Below are 17,065 nucleotides of genomic sequence, written 5' to 3' on the forward strand. Positions count from 1 at the left end.
TGTAACCTGCGTCATCCAAAATGCAAACACAAACATGAAACTTGACTATCTGGTTTTTCTCATGTGCAGCTTCAGATTCTTGTCAGGGTGGCACATCCTGCTCTCATGACAATCCCCCACCCTCAACTTCACAACTGACCTGGTAAACTTCACACTTCCTTTATTTTCTTTGCTTTACGAGCAGACATGCTGATATGATACACCACTGCATGCACACATAATCATAATATCAACAGTTACATTAGCTACTTTGTTTTGATGAACAATAATAGGTGTGTGGGGCAGACAGATGCTTACCTTGCAGGTAGTCTGCAAGATCACCTCCGTTACAGTACTGTGTGTGCAAAGACAGACAAACACCATCAGCAACAATTACATTCAGTTTCAACAAGTTGATTGGCTCCTTATGCATATACATGTGCCTCGGCATGCTTTTATTTTAATCCTAGTCCAGATTACTGCAGGTTTATTAGTTAACCTGCTAAATGTCTTAAAGGTTACCAGTGCTGACAACTCCACTTGAGAGAAATGATTTCTCATGAGTGAAAAGAAGAAGGGGCAGATGAGACTGCAGCCGTGAGTTAAAGGAAAGGGCTATAATACTCTGTTATGAGAAAAGCTGAGAAAAAAACTGATCTAGGATCTGCTTCCATTTAATCTGTGAGCTCCAGGTACAGACGGTTGGTGATCAAAAAGCTTCCCTGCTCTGATCTGTAGTGGAGGGATGACACAATCCTTCGAAAAGCTGCATCTTGATGCTGTAACAGTGGAAGCCAACCCATAACGCATTTTAAAGCAATTGGCTTGCCTCCAGCAGAGGATAAACAGGGACTGACTTTACATCATGTTCAGTGGAGCTTCACAGACTAACATTGTCCTGAAATACCCCACAGGGGTTTAGTTGACTTGACTCTCAAATCATCATAAGTGTAAACTCGACTGTGGGAAGATCCTGCGCTTCCAGAGGCTGTTTGTTTTCTGAATGGAAAGCTGGATTTCAACCAGAAAAGTCATCAGCCATTACTACTGGAAGAGAGAGATGGGCAACTTGGTTAACCATGACTATCTGTGACTAGATATCAGCTGAACAACATAAGGCTAGTATGGTTTTTAAACTTATTTAGTAGTTCTTATCTCCTTTTACTTTAATCCCAACAAAGTATACGATGTAATTAATGTAACGTAACAATTCCATACACTGGCCAACCTAACAACTGAAGCCTGGGTCTAAAAACATCTAAAATATGCACTCAAACGCTTTAGTGTAACAACAACAAGCACCATGTGCTAATGAAGGTAAACATATCACAAACCAACTCTATAGAGAGACTTGCACTGGTGGATTTTGGTCAGTTGACATTCAAACTGTAGAACTTTATTTGTTCATTTGATGAGCATCAGACATGTCGCCTGTATCGCTTACACAGATGCTTTTATTTGTTTCATCTGTGTAGGCAGGTCTTTTAAAAGACAAACAAAAAACACTAATATAAATATACCAGAGCAGTTTTCAAAGATATGTCTGCTGCTGAATGAACAAAGAAATATTCAGTGTTCTAACAGCTTCACTGTTTATATTATCCCCTCCAGACTCGGGGTTCAGTGAATACAATGCTCTCTTCATTGGGACTGCATCTGGCACATTTGCTTGGGGCCTATGGTTAATGTTTCCAATACCAGAACAAGACGAGGTTTCTCCACCCAAACAAAACACGAGGGCACAGCTCCAATTTGGCCAGGGCAAGTTCATACTTAACATTCCAGCGAGGGCCTGATGATCCGGTGGTGCTTATTCCTTCTTAAGGATGGAAGTTGGAAATATATCCATAAGAATTAATTAGCAAAGCTCCACCAATCTTCAGCTAGTGCCAGCTCTGAAAATTTTCATACATATGATGACAAACCCCCAGACAAGCTGGAGGAGGTGGCTGGGGAGAGGGAGGTCTGGGCTTCTCTGCTTGGGCTGCTGCCCCCGCGACCCGGCCCCGGATAAGCGGAAGAAAATGGACGACAAAACTGTTATGTCAACATCCTCAGAGTAATGTAACCTCGCTGTAGGACAAACAAAGTCACGTTTCTAACAATGTAATGTCCTAAAAACTCCAAAGCAAGATTTTAAGCCAAGGCAGATCTGATTCTTAGAAAAGAGGCTTGTTGTCAGAGAGAACCCTGAGATGGTTTGTTTTCTATCCTGCAGCCAGCCGAGTGTTGCAACACAAGTGCAGAAAGTTGGAGACCGTGTACAGAGTGAGGTCATCAGGAGGTTAAGAGAAAAAAAGGCAGCAACAACAGAACATTAGTGAAGCCTACGCCAGCACAGAGGGAAAGAGCACATGCTGACATCTGGCCATAAATCATTACTGTGTTTAAAAAACACATATGTTCCAACTATCTACAGTGTCATGTTTCTATACTTACCTCCATGACCAGGAAAACAAAGTTGGGCGTTTCCTGGAAAAGAGGAGACACAGAATCTGTTACAGCAGCCATTTATCCTGCAGCAGCTGTCAGCTCCAAACACACACGACAAAACAGCCACTGGAGAAAACACAACGTACCCAAACTACTTGCGGATGCCATTTATAACAGACCTGGCTTTTTCTGAACCTGCATTTTTATTACTTCCATCTTACTATGCATGTACGTGATGTTAGAATAATCTGCAACATCGTTCTGAATGGGAACGTTCACCAGAATGCCCACTCGACTTGGAAACTGAGAAAACGTTGTTGCCAACTTCTGAGGGAAATTTTGACCCGTTGCCAAGCTGCTGATGTCACGCACGAGCGGCAGATGAAAGTAAAGGGGTGACTATGGAAACCAATTAGTGGACATAACTGAGATGAACAGGTCAAATGATTATATTTGCATGATGACGCTTCTGTTTAGTAGCTTCCAATGATTAAAATCATCTGTAAAAGTCTATGCACTGTTTCATCCTTTGATCATGTGACCGCAGTGCATTGCTCTTATTAACCTGCGCTCTCACTGACTTATTCTTAGTGCTGATTGGTTGGTGAAGCCTAACCACATAAGACAGCACGGTGGTCGTTCCCACTGACCTCCATCAGCAGCGGCTTTATCTTTCTGTTGCTGTTAGCTTAGTTTAAGTACAGGATGAGTTGACGGTTACCAGCACTCCTGTTTTCAGTTTGGTTTATCTAAACTAGTTTAGAGGAGCAGCCTCAGTCCAACGGCCCACTGTGTGGTTGACTCTGGGTTTTCCTCCTCTTTTGTTTGTTTAGCCATATGGGCAGCCATCTTTTTTGTTTCTGTTTGTCCTTCGTAAGTAACAACATTTTAACTCAACGTTGTGGCGTCTTATATGTTCTGTTCTTTAGAGCCATAAAATTGTGAGCGCCAATGTATCAAATTCATCTAAACACAGATCAGGCCCTGAGGCTCAATTTCAGTCACAACATAACTTTAGTGCACCACACGCACAAACTCTTCTCTAGCATTTCATGAGATTCACTCAGCTTATCGAGCCACACAACAAACACGACTACTCGCTGTAGCACGGTGACACCATGTAAGTCAGCTGATGTGTGTGACCCCGACATAAATGGCTTTGGTGTTTTGTGTCTTCTAGGTAGCTCTTAAGTAATCCTTTCCAACTCCATACCAATGATTTCACCAGCTGGGGCAGATGTTGGAGGGAGATGGGACAGCCGAATCCATTCTTGGTGTGTCAAGTAGGAGGGATTACATAATGTGGTCGTAATCTTGAAGAGGGGGAAGTGAAAGAAGAGTCACATCACAAAGCCCACTTCATAACTAACCTCAGAGACACTGAGGTTAGTTATGAAGCAGACATGACTAAATAACACTCTTACACAAACAAGTTTGAGCATCCACAGAAAGCAGAGGTTAGCAAACAGCAGGGAGTGAAGCTGTTGCCTGGGGATTGATCCGTTTTATCCATGACGGTTCGGGCCCTTCACACGTTACCGTCTCTGGCTGCAGCAGTTGCTTCGGTTTCGGCGCGTTGCCCATTGGTAAGAAACAACATGAATTTCAAGAGGCAGGTGGTGACGACTGCACATAGGGCAGCCTCTGTCTGTGAGAGCTTAGAGGAAGTAGCAGCTCACAGTTATAAAAGTGACAATCTCTGACCATTTATAAATGATTTCTAGAATGTACCGTTCACACACACTGGCTGCTTCTGATGTAAACACGGGTGAACTTTGGATTTTGATGGGTGGATTGGGCTGGGCTCCAAAAACATCGCCTTCCAGCACAAAATTTCCAAAACAACTATGACATAAATAGACTCTCTCCTCCTCTCACATCATAGCCATGTCACACACACATAGCACTTAGAAGCCGTTTCACAAGCAACTCAGCTGGCTGGCTGCTTCGCATGATAACTGACGACACAATACATGGGCGCTGAGCACATTCACATGAATGCAAAAATACTTTGGACTGCAATGAGTCAATGTGAGCCAAAACAAGATACTGCCTGGTTAGCTGTTCCACTATTACATCATGCCAACTCCAGGAGTGCACGGTTATGTAACTATATGGGGGATGGGGAAAGGTCAAACCGAAGAGGGCAGGGGTGCACGGTGAAGCGGGAGGTCAGGAGACAGGTTCTTCACAAAGACTGGAATAATTCAAGGGAACTCAGCTCCGAGAAAAGCCTACGTTTGACCAACGGGAGAACAACGCGACAGATGGCTTGTGTAAGTGACAGCAGGGAGCAAAACAAAAAAACAACTAATGATGTGTTTAGAACAATAACTCAGGATCACTTGTTGACCATCACAGCTGCTCAGTCACAGATACACAGGACAGGATGTTTATCATTTCGCAGGAAGAGAAACATCGCGTCATTACGCAGATATGCCAGTTCACTCATACATCAATATACACTTGACTGCAACAGGTCAGTGCATGTACAACAAAAAGGCCAATAATACACTTTTATTAAGGGCCAAGACAGTCTGACACACAGTACCCACAGTTTCACAGGCTTGTATTTTGTGGCTTGAGACCTTCAGTCAGCTTCTTATGCAACATGTGTACTGAACATCATGTGACTGTGTGCGCTCATGCTTACGTGGTGATTAAACAGACACATGTACATGTTCTAAGCAGATGACTGGGCATATGTTTGTGTGCTCCAATGAGCAGCCACAGTGATTTCCTCTGATCTTCTACCCAGTTAAATGTCTGGAAAGCAAAGCTGTGCAAAAAGAATGTAGACACAGGACGATTTTCTAGGAAAACTCAAACGAGCTCTAAAACAGCAGCTAAGAGGAAATGTGCCTCTTGCTCCTTAAAACAGCCCCTATACCAGATGTTTTTACACATGTCAGGCTGGAGGGACCCTCCTTGAACAAGCACACAACGTTCCTAGGAGCAGCTTTCTCAATAACCAAAAACCTGTCTTCCTCTGTTTAACACCAGTCAGAACCTGTCCTGCTTTAATCATGTTGATCTGCTCAGTGTCCAGTTATTAGCCTTTTGTAGAACTTTCAATAATAAAATTCAAATCTTTGTCAGGAGGCAGGAATTACTCAGTTGGACATCATTCTTATGTGCTGAGAACAACAATCAACTTTTTGTTGACTGAGCACATTTTCTCTGAGTCGTCTTGTTTCTCATTTGACGAGAAGGAATTCAGTGAAACCATGAAATCAGCCATTATTATGCATCCATCCATCCATCCATCGATAAGAATCCAAATAGCAAATCTGTGGTGGCGGCAGCGTTAGAGAGGAGAAGGAACCAGGAGCCTGACACGGGACACCTTATAATTAGACCAGGCTACCTCACGCTGCTGCAGAACGCTTAACATCAACAGTGCAGAGGACAAGGACTGTAAGCCAATCAGCTGTGTGCTTGAGGCTGTCATTAAACACAGCAAATGAACAGAGCTCCTCCAAACTACAGCTCTGGTCCCAAGGACCTGCAATCTTTCAAAGGTGCAGACTCCTACATCCAGCTACACGGTCTTCTGTCAGCACACAGCTATTCTGAGAGGCTGCTGGTGCATCTGTGTACATCTGTGACTCACTGCATCCAAAAAAGCTAGCACACTCTAGTGTATGTAGAGGTTTCCAAAGATATGTAGAAGTTTATTTAGATTCTACAGTATGACCAGAGTGAAAATCAGCAGAGAAAAACATGAAAGAACTGTGACTGTTCTGTGCCATCAGCAACTAGCACGAGAAGTGCTGAGATGCCACGCTGTACGTTAATATAGTCCCTCGTCAAAGTGTGGATGCTGAGTGAACACATGTAACATACACAGGGATGTAAGCTGTTCTACTAAGTGTGTAGTAACAAGCACATGATCTATATGGTGCTCATAAAGATCCAAAGCAGTGTGAACACAAACAGCACTGTGAGCTAGAATCGCTTGATCTCCACATCTAAATTTTCACTGACCATCGAGCTAGCATTTTCCAAATGACCCTACTGAAAAAAGCAGTAGGTCACTGTGTGTACTGTTATCACTCACAATGTTCTGCAGTTCCAGCTCATACAGGATTGCCACAGTAATGTAAAACCAGCTTTGTTGCCAGTTTGCTTTGTGGGCTTGGGATGAAATATTAAGGTAGTGGAACCATAAGAAGCAGAAAATCTCTGCTCCATGCTCCTAATACAGCGGCTAGGACGGTTGCACAAGTTGGTTTGGGTCACATTTCCTGTTGTGTCTGGTAAGCCCATACATACAACACATGCTTCAAACAACAGCTAATAGAGCTGGGAACAGGTCAAGTGGGGGAGCTGGGGGGTTAAGTGAAATATATATCACGTATAAATAATGGGAAGTGACAGCTGCCAGGCTTGTAATACACCAGACAGTACAGATAACCGCCAAGGGAGCCCAGCCTGCCACGCAGCATTGTTCTGCTAGCACAGGGAACACTAAAGGGACAGTAAAAAAAGATGCAGCTGCTAAGAAAAGACACGGAGACACTGTGCCTGAAGCGGTGACAGGCAAAGCTTGGTGACCGTCTCAGACATGCAAGCAAGAGGTGACAGAGCTCAGGTAAACAAAATCACGACCCAAAGTGTACGAGTACGAAGGAACTGCAACCACACAACTGAAAGAGTGCTGGGAGTGACTAAAATGCTTTTAAGCCAAAAACAGCAGCAGTATCTCATCTCATGCCACAAACATCATGTTGGGTTTGGGTTCTTTAAACCCCAATTCTGTCAGTATGATAAACAGATTTGCACACTAAAGTCAAGTATCAGTGGGATGATCTCATAATTTCACTGACCTCTACCAACCACGACTTTTTGTGTGCCTTCTCTTTTATGTGAGTCTCTTATTTTCTCATGATGTAACCATTTCTCCCCCCAAACACCTGATTAAATATGAAACTCAGAAACTTGAGCATCTCATCCCTGCTGGAAACGCACCCTGACTAATGGGTTCCTCAGCCACTTGCTTGTGGAAGAGATCTATTACATCAGCAGGAGAGTGGATGGGTGATGAAGGGATGAGGACATGGTGGGAGGAGTGGACCGGTGGAAAGGCTGACCAGCAGGATCCCAGAGGGAGGCTTACGCAAACACAGGAAGTACCATTGCTATGTGGGATGTGCTTCACCATCACATTTGAAGTGGTAAATTAGTAGTTATGGTATTACAGCCAATTCTGGACATCTAAACAGAACCTTTTTACTGCTTGCTGATATGAACCAATATAACAGAGGATATAAACAACATAGCAGTTTGAAGAACGGGTTTTTCAGCATTCTTGTCAGAACCATCCTACTGTGCGCTCGCCTTGTGACAGACATCAGCAAAGTGGAGTAAATCACGTCATTTATTCGTGACTGCAAGTTTTCTGCCTTTAAAAAATTCAAAATCAAACATTTGTTTAACATGTGTGGAGTAAATGCAGAACAGCCTCTCTCACACCCACCATCAGTGAACAACAGTCTGTGTAGGAAACTAACTCCATCATTAATGCATCACAACATTATCTACGGCTCAACCACTGCTAAACACTACAGACAGACAGCTTTGAAAAATACAATCAAAGGCTCTCCTGACTCCAGTCTCGACGCACGCTCGTCCAGGTAAAGAAATCCACAAACGCTGACCCCGTCCTTCTGGACGTAGTGTTTTCTAAGTGACTTCTTCTTCAGCCTCAGCTGACAGCAGGTTTCCCCAATCATATAAACAGTACATTTCCTTAATGACTGAAACCAGCACCACTAACTAACAATGAATGTATAATTGTTAGGTCTAAAGGGGATCTAACCGGAGGTAAATGGTATGATGCCCGATCTGTGGTGAAGATCCGGGTTCAGGAGAGATGAGCAAAGGTAGCAAGCGCCTGGCGACGGGAAACAGCTAACACTCCTGTCTGTGGACAGTTAAGCTAGCTAGCTAAGTTTAAGATTTGCTGCGAAGCGAGAAGAGGTTTTTGAATAACCACCGTGTAATAGCGCAAGCTAGTTAAGGGTGGATGGCTCTGCCCGACATGGCCGTCGCCTTCACCAGCCAATCAGGATTGGCGGAATGAGATAAATGCTTTTGAGGAATACGCAGGGAGGCGCATCCAATAGTGAGACATTGCAGTCATGCTACTCTGAGAACCGGGGTTACACAAGTAAGCTAAAGTTTTTGTTTTCCTCCTAACGTGAACATGGGCAGCTCAGCAGCAGACTGACTGCACTGACAGGTTGGCCTTTCAGATTAAAACACTTTTCTACTAATTTGACTGCAACATATTACGACTATTTTCTTGTGGTGCTGTGATCTACTCTTAGAAATGCATATAACAGCATTTTCACATCAAGCTCGATGTGCATGTGAGCCATAGAAAAGGCCAAAATGATAGACTTACTTAACTGTAACTGCAAAGCACTCTGGGTAATTAGTCACATGGCCGCCAGATTGTATTCAGGAATTCTGGAAGCTTTTATTGTGTTTGTCAGAGTTAACGGTTTTAACACCATCATATAACACTAATGCACTTTGACACATTTAAGGAGGTTAACAGGCTTAGTTTGTGAACTTGAGCTGCTTTGTTAATGCCAACAGCTGAGATCAGAGTAAAGCAGGCGAGTTCAGAATCAGATTTTTTACCCTCACTAGGAGTTTTGCTTGAGTTCACTCATGTCTAGAAACACAGACAAGTTTACCCACAGACTTAGCGTTTCCAGCAGAAACTGCATCTGTGGCAGTAGCGAGGCCGAGGGCGTATGCCGGCGCATGAACGCCCGCAAACATGTTTGTGGATGGACAAAAACCACATACACTTTGTAACAATATTCAGCTGCCTCTAAGTTTGTCATCAATATTCCCATCTAGGAAAGCCTATGTACGGCAAAACAACAAGACCAAGTGACTAATGCAATAAAATAATTTTTTAACCAAAGTATTTTTATTTATTTAAACATTCCTTAATGATCCCTTCACTAAGATAAATTCTGACTAGTTGTGCCAAAGTTATCAGATTAAGAAGACAAGCTGCTGCTCAGCTCTTAATACTCAGAGATCCCAAATAAAGTGATTAAGATAGCGGTGTGATAACCAGGACAGCGTGCGTGATCTCGTTGGCACAAAAGATCTACGGCATCATCACAGTTTAGTGTCACCCGTTCATCATCCTAAGCGTCCATGACTTATGCTATATGTGGCACTGAACAACAACATTATCATTTCTTTTTTGAAATTCATATAACATGTTATCATAGCTATCAGAGACAGTTGCTGCTGATCTCACAATCACAACAGCTGCAGATGTGACTCATGTTTGAGGATATATTTACATTTTACTTTCACATTATTTAGCAACATACATTTGAATTATGTCCATAACATGCTAACAAATGTTCATTTCTAACTTACCAACGGATAAGTATACTGCCAGCGCAGCCTGATAATCCGCACCTCTACAATATCATTCAATCACATCCGTTTAAACGTATGGCCAAAATGCTGGCAGCTTGAAATAACAGTAAACCAATGTGTAACTTTAATATGGCTTCATCCAGCTTTCACGTACTGCCTGTGCATTGAACCATAGCCAATCCCAGGTTAGGCTAGCTGAACATATTCTTACGCTTGGTGATCTTTTTGGATGAAGGTTCATTTTGAAAATTTCTGTTTTTCTACCACGGACTTTAGAAGCTCATCCTCTCAGACACAAACAAACGATGAAACAGTAGTTAAAGAAGCTGCATACTAAAATTAAATCAAACACTAAAGACGTACATTACTTTAAAAGATTCCCAAACTTACCTGGACATCATAAAGTGCCACAATGTTTTCATGCTGCAGCTCCTGAGCAAAAAGAGCAGAAAAGTGAAAAGCATTAGCAGGAGCATCAACTAGCCTACGGAAGTTAATCGGGTCACTTTCATTCATGTTTCTATCTGGGCCGGATTTTATAAGGTGCACGCTCAAGTCGAGTCGACTCCAGTAAAGAGGAAAAAAGGAGGGAATTAAATTCAGGGTCATGCTCACCTTCAAGATTTTGATTTCCTTCCCAAGAAGGATCTGGGACTTGGACAGGTTCTTCTTGTTAATGCTTTTGATGGCCACCTCCCAATCAGTCTTCTACACAACACAAAACAAGAGGAAACAGATCACGTGAGAAGTTAACAAGGATGTTCCTGCACAACAGTTCAGATTGAATTTTTAATGCTGCCACTCATACGTTTCCTCTTGAGGTTTTGAGTTCCTTGACGCTGCAGGCTGACCACTTAAAACCAATAGAGAAAGTGCATGAGTTAGTTGTGGCTAGAGGCAACCATCCTTTCACTCAGGAAATATTTTTGTTGACCTGAAACCCGTAACATCCTGGCCAACTCGTATTGTGATCAATATACCTCGGAGACAGCCCAACAGAAACACACATGTGGGATTTAGTGTGTGATAAAGCTCTACCAGAGTGTTTTATTATTCAGTCTTAGCAAACACTGCCTCGGTTTTAGACGAGGCACGCTAAGGTAACAGACTTTATCATGTAAGATCAAGACTGGAGGTGGAGGTGAAAGAGAGATAACGGACAGTGTGAGCACAATAGCAATATGTACGTGAGGTCATAAGCTCAGCCCAATCAATCTGTGTTTACAGGATGCCCTAGAAGTCTTCGAACCACACTGGGAATCTTTAACATCAACTTCTGTCTAACTGACCGAATGTTTGCATGGTGTTCTACACTGAGCACTGTTTAATACAAGCCTCATTCACCCTGTCACAAACACTCATACAAGTGTATTTTCTATACCCTACACCGTGCCGATGAGTCAGCATGAACCACAAAGAAGGCATGAGACTTACAGACAGCAATCTAATCAGTCCATTAACTTTAAAGGCAAGAGCAGCCAAATTTATCCCCCTGATTTCCAGGTCCTCATCAATGATGGCAACCCTAACCCCTGTGGCTATCTGGCTAAACATTCTGCCACACATCAAAAACTCTAGATTTTATTTTTCTCCAAAATCTAAGGTTACATCTTATCATTGATGTGAATTTACACTTCAAAATTAAACTGATATGGCTTTGATTTTTCTAGCACATGCAAAATGCTGTTGGCACTGCAGTGGACAAGTTCTCGTGAAGGACGAAGGAAATTTTAGCTGTCCCAGTGACACCGGGTCAACTGGCTTTCTGACAGCAAGGTTCTGCACTCAGTGACAAGGCGCTCAGATGACTGTTAGAGCAATATCTTGTTTCCAGATGAGCTCTTGGATCAGGATGCCTTTATTGTACAATATAAAGGAAATGTATTTGCTCAAACCTAGCTAATTGCCACATAAGAGTTATGAAAAGGTGGAGTCACCAGATTTGCCCTGTTGAGCGCGACAGAAGCACGTGTTCATTTTCCAGGATAAAGCATTATCTCATTTATGAATCACAGCTGATTACAGACCTGTGAGCATCAAAGAGATTATAGTCAATAACACTGCAACCAGATATAGCTGAAGGTGAGACTGGACAGCTGAAAGTAGGACCAGAGCACTGTGAGCAGCGCTCTTCATAGCTTATGCGAGCCACTCATTGTACACAAAGTTTAAAATCACTTTAAGCATATTTGCACTGCACAAGACATGATGTGGATCGCACAACACTGGTCACTATATTCTTCATTTCCAGTTAATACTTGTACAGCTGCTGTTATTGTGTGTGTGTGTGCGCGCGTATAATATAAAAAAATATATATATATATACACCTTCATACATTCTTATATATTTCTATATTGTGTATTGTGTATTTTGTTGTACAGTTATTTTATTTTCAACTTTAATTTATATATTTTATCTTATTCTTTCCCAGTTAAATTTACCCTTCATTCTAATTTGTGTTGTACAGTTATTTCATTTCTAACCTTAATTTTTTATATTTTATTCCTTCCTAGTTAAATTTACCCTTTTTAATTTTTCATATTTATTTCCTATCTTATTCATAGCCTTTTCCTTTTTTTCTTTAGGTCACGAGCAGTTGTCTAAGCATTTCACTGCATATCGTACTGTGTATGACTGTGTACGTGACAAACAGAATTTGAATTTGAAATGTCCTTGTCCTGAAAACATTGGGTAGATCAACATCCAGTCAATTAAAACCAGTGGTTATGAATACATCTCTACGATTCATGTTTCAAAGAATAAAACTTGCATTGAGAAAATATTATAATTTGTTATATTATTATGAAAAGTTAAGAAAGCATTTTTAAAATGTAACAATTCTGCATCATTCTAACATGAGTTAAACAAAATCACACCCACAGCATGGCCCCAAAGGAAAACTGCAATTACAGATTTACAGAATTTAATCTTAATTTTATTTTTTATACATTTAAGTCGTATTTCACATAAAATAAAATGAACCTTTGTTTATCATTTGGCCAGAAAAATCAGGTAAACAACTCACTGTCTTATCTATACAGACTGGTAGCGCTGACTTGCACAGTCCTCCCCTACAGACCCACTTTGGGTGAGGAAAATTACCCCTTTATTTTTGAAAGGAGGGGGTGCTTGTTTTGCATTAAATACCAGAAAGAATTTGATTTTGGTAGTTTCTAAGGTGATAACATATTTGGTGTAATGTATATTATATTCATTCGCCTCAAAAAATACAGCAGTCATATATCTGTCACCTCATTGCCACTAACTGGGCTGGCTGAACTGTTCCTATTGACTTGCTAGCAATAGCTGATAACATAGCTCTCCACCCAACAGTCCAAATATGGTCATTTCTATCTGAAAAAAAAAAAACACAACAACAACAGGGCAGCAGAGACAATGTTGAGGGTCTTAAATGCAGTCCAAAACCAGTGGGCGATGTCACAGTTGTTACATCATTTATATAAAGTCTAGGAATAAAACACAAAGTGAAAAAGTGTGATATTCACACCAAATACATTTATTTCTTTTCCGACATTTGTTGTTTCAAAGTTCGAGGGGGAATTACCCACAGAAGCCAAAAGACATTTCTCAAACTAGCCCCCGGTCTATCTTATCTGTGAACAGACTCTGCATAATAAATTGATATTTCAGTGCAACATGAGACCATATGCAACATCCAACACCGCCCGAGGAATGAATCAATCCATTAGGTCTGATGCATCCAGGTGCCTCCAACTGTCCTGCGCCTGTGAGCCCACACAATCCTATAAATAGGCTAAACAGAGTGCAGATGATGGGACTAAATTAGTAAACACACTGATCACATGCCAGGTCTGTTTTAACCTGACATGGAAGCATGTGACCACACACAGGGATTGTTTACACAGACACATATGTTTCAGAGTTTCCAGGCTCTGAGCTGGTAATCGATTGTCACAGTGAGATAGAAGCTTGGCTCCGGGGATGCTCTGATGCAGCTTCAGTTCAGGAATTCAGGACCATCTGTTTCACACCAGTAGCACTGGGCCACCGTGATGTCATGGCCTGCATCTCTGTCACACATATATAAACCCACCCCATCCTAAGCTTCTTCTGTCACGGAAAGCCCCACTCCGGGAAATGTTAGCAATTTAATCCACTTTCTGAGCTTAATGATCTCTCTGTGGTTCAGTGTGAATGAATGTTGTGCAGCTCTTACATAAGTAAAGCTCTTCTGCTTAAAAAGGCAAAAGGAAAAACACTGCACCCCCCATGCTCCCTCCTGCCTTAGTACGTCAGCAAGTCATTCACAGCTGCCTGACTCATCTCGATCATGAATGAACGAAATAGCATAAATGCACTCATGCACCTCCCATCAGGCTGGTGAAATGGCACCATAATCACCTGTCACAGCATGACTCCACATTACATCAGCCAGGATGCAGGGGTTTAGTTATGAAAGTGCTTGAAAATATTATCTTTCCCCACAAAAAAGGGTGATATAGTGCTGCAGAGCAGCAGTCCCCAGTTCTACTGACTGACCCAGATTTCCAAACGAGTTGTCTGCTCGCTCTCCCTTTCCCTGCAAGATGAAGTAAAGGAGGGGATGCAAATGTGCAACTGATTTATTTACCTTCCTGTGTCTTCCTTTGAACACCACAGCAAAGGCTCCATGTCCAACCAGATCTTTTCTGCTGTACTCAAAATCTCCCACAGTTTCCATTGTGAATGACCGATGGTCCAGCTGGGCACAGTTGGTTATCCTTGGATGACGCTGTCCTCTTTAGAGGAAAAAAAATCCCAGGGCAAGCTATCGACTGAGTCCTGATGATGCTGCTGCTTCTTGCACTGCGGAATTATTTCATGACAGGCTGCTCTGGTGTGCGTTATTGCATAAATAAGAGATGCAGCCAGGACATGATGCATTCACATGCCCTCCAAGCAGGCTGGGATGTTTGCAATATCACACACAACGGACGAGTTTAAGCATGGCTAACTCAGTCTGAGCTAAACTATATCCGTGCCAGCTGTCACTCGTTCACCTAGTTCAGTAGCTTCAATCCAGCTTTGCAAAGCACTCTAAGGACGCTCACTAGCACATTGCGTGTCCTGGTCACCTAACCCGTTCAGAGGGACAGTCTACATGATGCCAATCTTGCAGATGCAGACAGTGAGCTATCTGTTAGCCTGACAGTGATATAGCCCTTTGGCTATACCAAGCGTCATGTAAACAGCGCCTAGGAACATACTAAGAAGTATAAGAACGTAAGGATACCTGTCCCGATACTTGACAATAAATCCAGACTCAAGCTAAAACATACAAGCTGTAGCAACCTATGAAGCTAGCCAGCATCAGGGAGCTAATACACAGACCATGTTAGCGTAAAACATCAACACAGGACTGTTAGTCCCTATTATCTGTCTTCTTCGACAGCAAGCCCAGGTCCATAAGAGCTGTTGGAAAAACACAGACGTCTCCCCGGTTAGTATAAATTTCATCCGTGTAAATAACAAAAACACTTCGTTGTTTCCTTCGTCGTCGAGTCTGGCAGGACAGCTAACGCTGCCTCTGGAAGTAACTGTCACCTTCGATTAAATCTGCTTCCAAACGCAACGACTGTAAGTCTGCCTGTACATATACTGTGCAGTATTTAAATCCCCGTACAGTGCTGTCACTTCTCAAAATACAGCAGAGCCGCCTACTCTGCCGTTGACTTAAACAATACAGAAACTTAGTGCCATATTTCCTTTTATAGTCTCTCCGTCCGCGAAGGCCAACATAGACCCTTCCTTCCGCTGCAAAGGTTAGTCCCGGCAGTCTAGGACTGTTCGTACAAATAAGACTCACAGCGATAAAACGATACATTTTATCAACGATGTTTGATGGCTGTTTAGATTAACTCTAGTTGATATTCTTATTTTTAAAAAATGATCACAATGAATTCTGGGAAATTAGGGGTGAAGGAGGAGGATGTTGCCTTTAACACATGTAGCTCATATATTTTATTAGTGTTTTTTGACATATATCCTATTTAAACGTGAAACAATGGATATTTTAACAATGGTTAAACAACAAAAGTTGTGTGAGAAGGGGGTTAATTAAACATCTAACTATATGTAACTATACAATATGACAGCAAATATATTTAAAAGAGGGGAAAAACCACCGTTTGTCAGCAAAATAATACATACACTGTTATTAACGACACATCTTGTCTTGCTTAGTGTTTAAAGTCTACACCCTCTGGGGCTGGGAAAAATAGCAGTAAAAGGACAAAGCTGAGTGGACATTTTAACTTGTGCAACAACTTAAAAAAAATGTCTTTTGTAACTAAGGACTGGCACACACACCCAGAATCCCTTCTGTGAAGGAGGTGAAGGCGAGCCTCCACCCTTCCAGGAAGAGAGCCTGGAGACGTGGAGGTGCGCTGTAAAAACACAGCCAAACAGACGCCATAAAAGATTAATAATAAGAACAACTTGAATTACTGAAAGAAACGTTCACTTAGTGGAGCCTTTTATCTAGCTGACTGTATCCGAACAGTGTGATACGGGAGATGTTCAAATGTATGTGCAGGGTCAGTGGGCAAAAGAGCACATTTTTAATCGACTTAAAACAACTGTAAGAAAATCAATATAAGAGATAAAACAAGAGTTTGTTTAAACTCTTTCATGACAAAGCATTTCCACGAACAAATACAGCTTATCCCTTTATCTACATGTGACGCACCACTCCTGAGTGTTTGGCTTGAAGAAAGGTGACATGTATAGATTTCTCATTAAGGATGTTTAAATAGCTAAAAGTCACAACAGTAAACAAAGTCTGCCTTTCTATTTAATTTCTACATCATTATATCTGTATATAATATCATTACTGCAGTATTACTGCAGGCTCATCTTCTACTTTGAGTCCTTTAAAATGAGAAATGTCAATTAGACTCCCAGTGAAGATGATCTGTTGTCTAATTATTAAGTGTTCAAAAACAAACATCCTGACTGGAAGTTTCACATGTACCTGTATCTTACACTAGCCTCTCTGACAGCACCAATAAGAAGATGAGGTTTAATAAGCACCCCTCACCCCACCCCCACCAAAAAAACAAAACAAAAAAACCCCAAAATGGTTTATGTTCCTGTATAAGGCAGAGATATAGTACAAAGGATGGGCTTAAGCCTCCTGAAACAGAGAAGCTAGATCATTTAGATAGGGGTATGTCTAAACCCAAAGAGAAACATCAGAACAAAAATCACAAT

The 17,065-nt window shown here is 41.8% G+C and overlaps 1 protein-coding gene across 1 annotated transcript in view; it reads right to left on the reverse strand.

The window, feature by feature from the left end:
- ulk2 (unc-51 like autophagy activating kinase 2) overlaps positions 1–15,526 on the reverse strand; it is a 33,684-nt gene extending 18,158 nt beyond the window's left edge. The window contains exons 1-5 of the mRNA XM_085370718.1: positions 14,445–15,526; positions 10,447–10,539; positions 10,222–10,263; positions 2,419–2,451; positions 298–334 (exon numbers count right to left, since the gene is read on the reverse strand). Coding sequence (XP_085226844.1) covers positions 298–334; positions 2,419–2,451; positions 10,222–10,263; positions 10,447–10,539; positions 14,445–14,534 — 295 coding nt within the window. The 5' untranslated portion in view covers positions 14,535–15,526. The remainder of the gene's footprint in view (positions 1–297; positions 335–2,418; positions 2,452–10,221; positions 10,264–10,446; positions 10,540–14,444) is intronic.
- Positions 15,527–17,065: the final 1,539 nt, after the last annotated feature.

This window comes from Diplotaxodon limnothrissa, linkage group LG14 (assembly GCF_057381915.1).
Source record: "Diplotaxodon limnothrissa isolate DT_005_m linkage group LG14, D_limnothrissa_male_GT1.1, whole genome shotgun sequence".
Taxonomy (NCBI): domain Eukaryota; kingdom Metazoa; phylum Chordata; class Actinopteri; order Cichliformes; family Cichlidae; genus Diplotaxodon; species Diplotaxodon limnothrissa.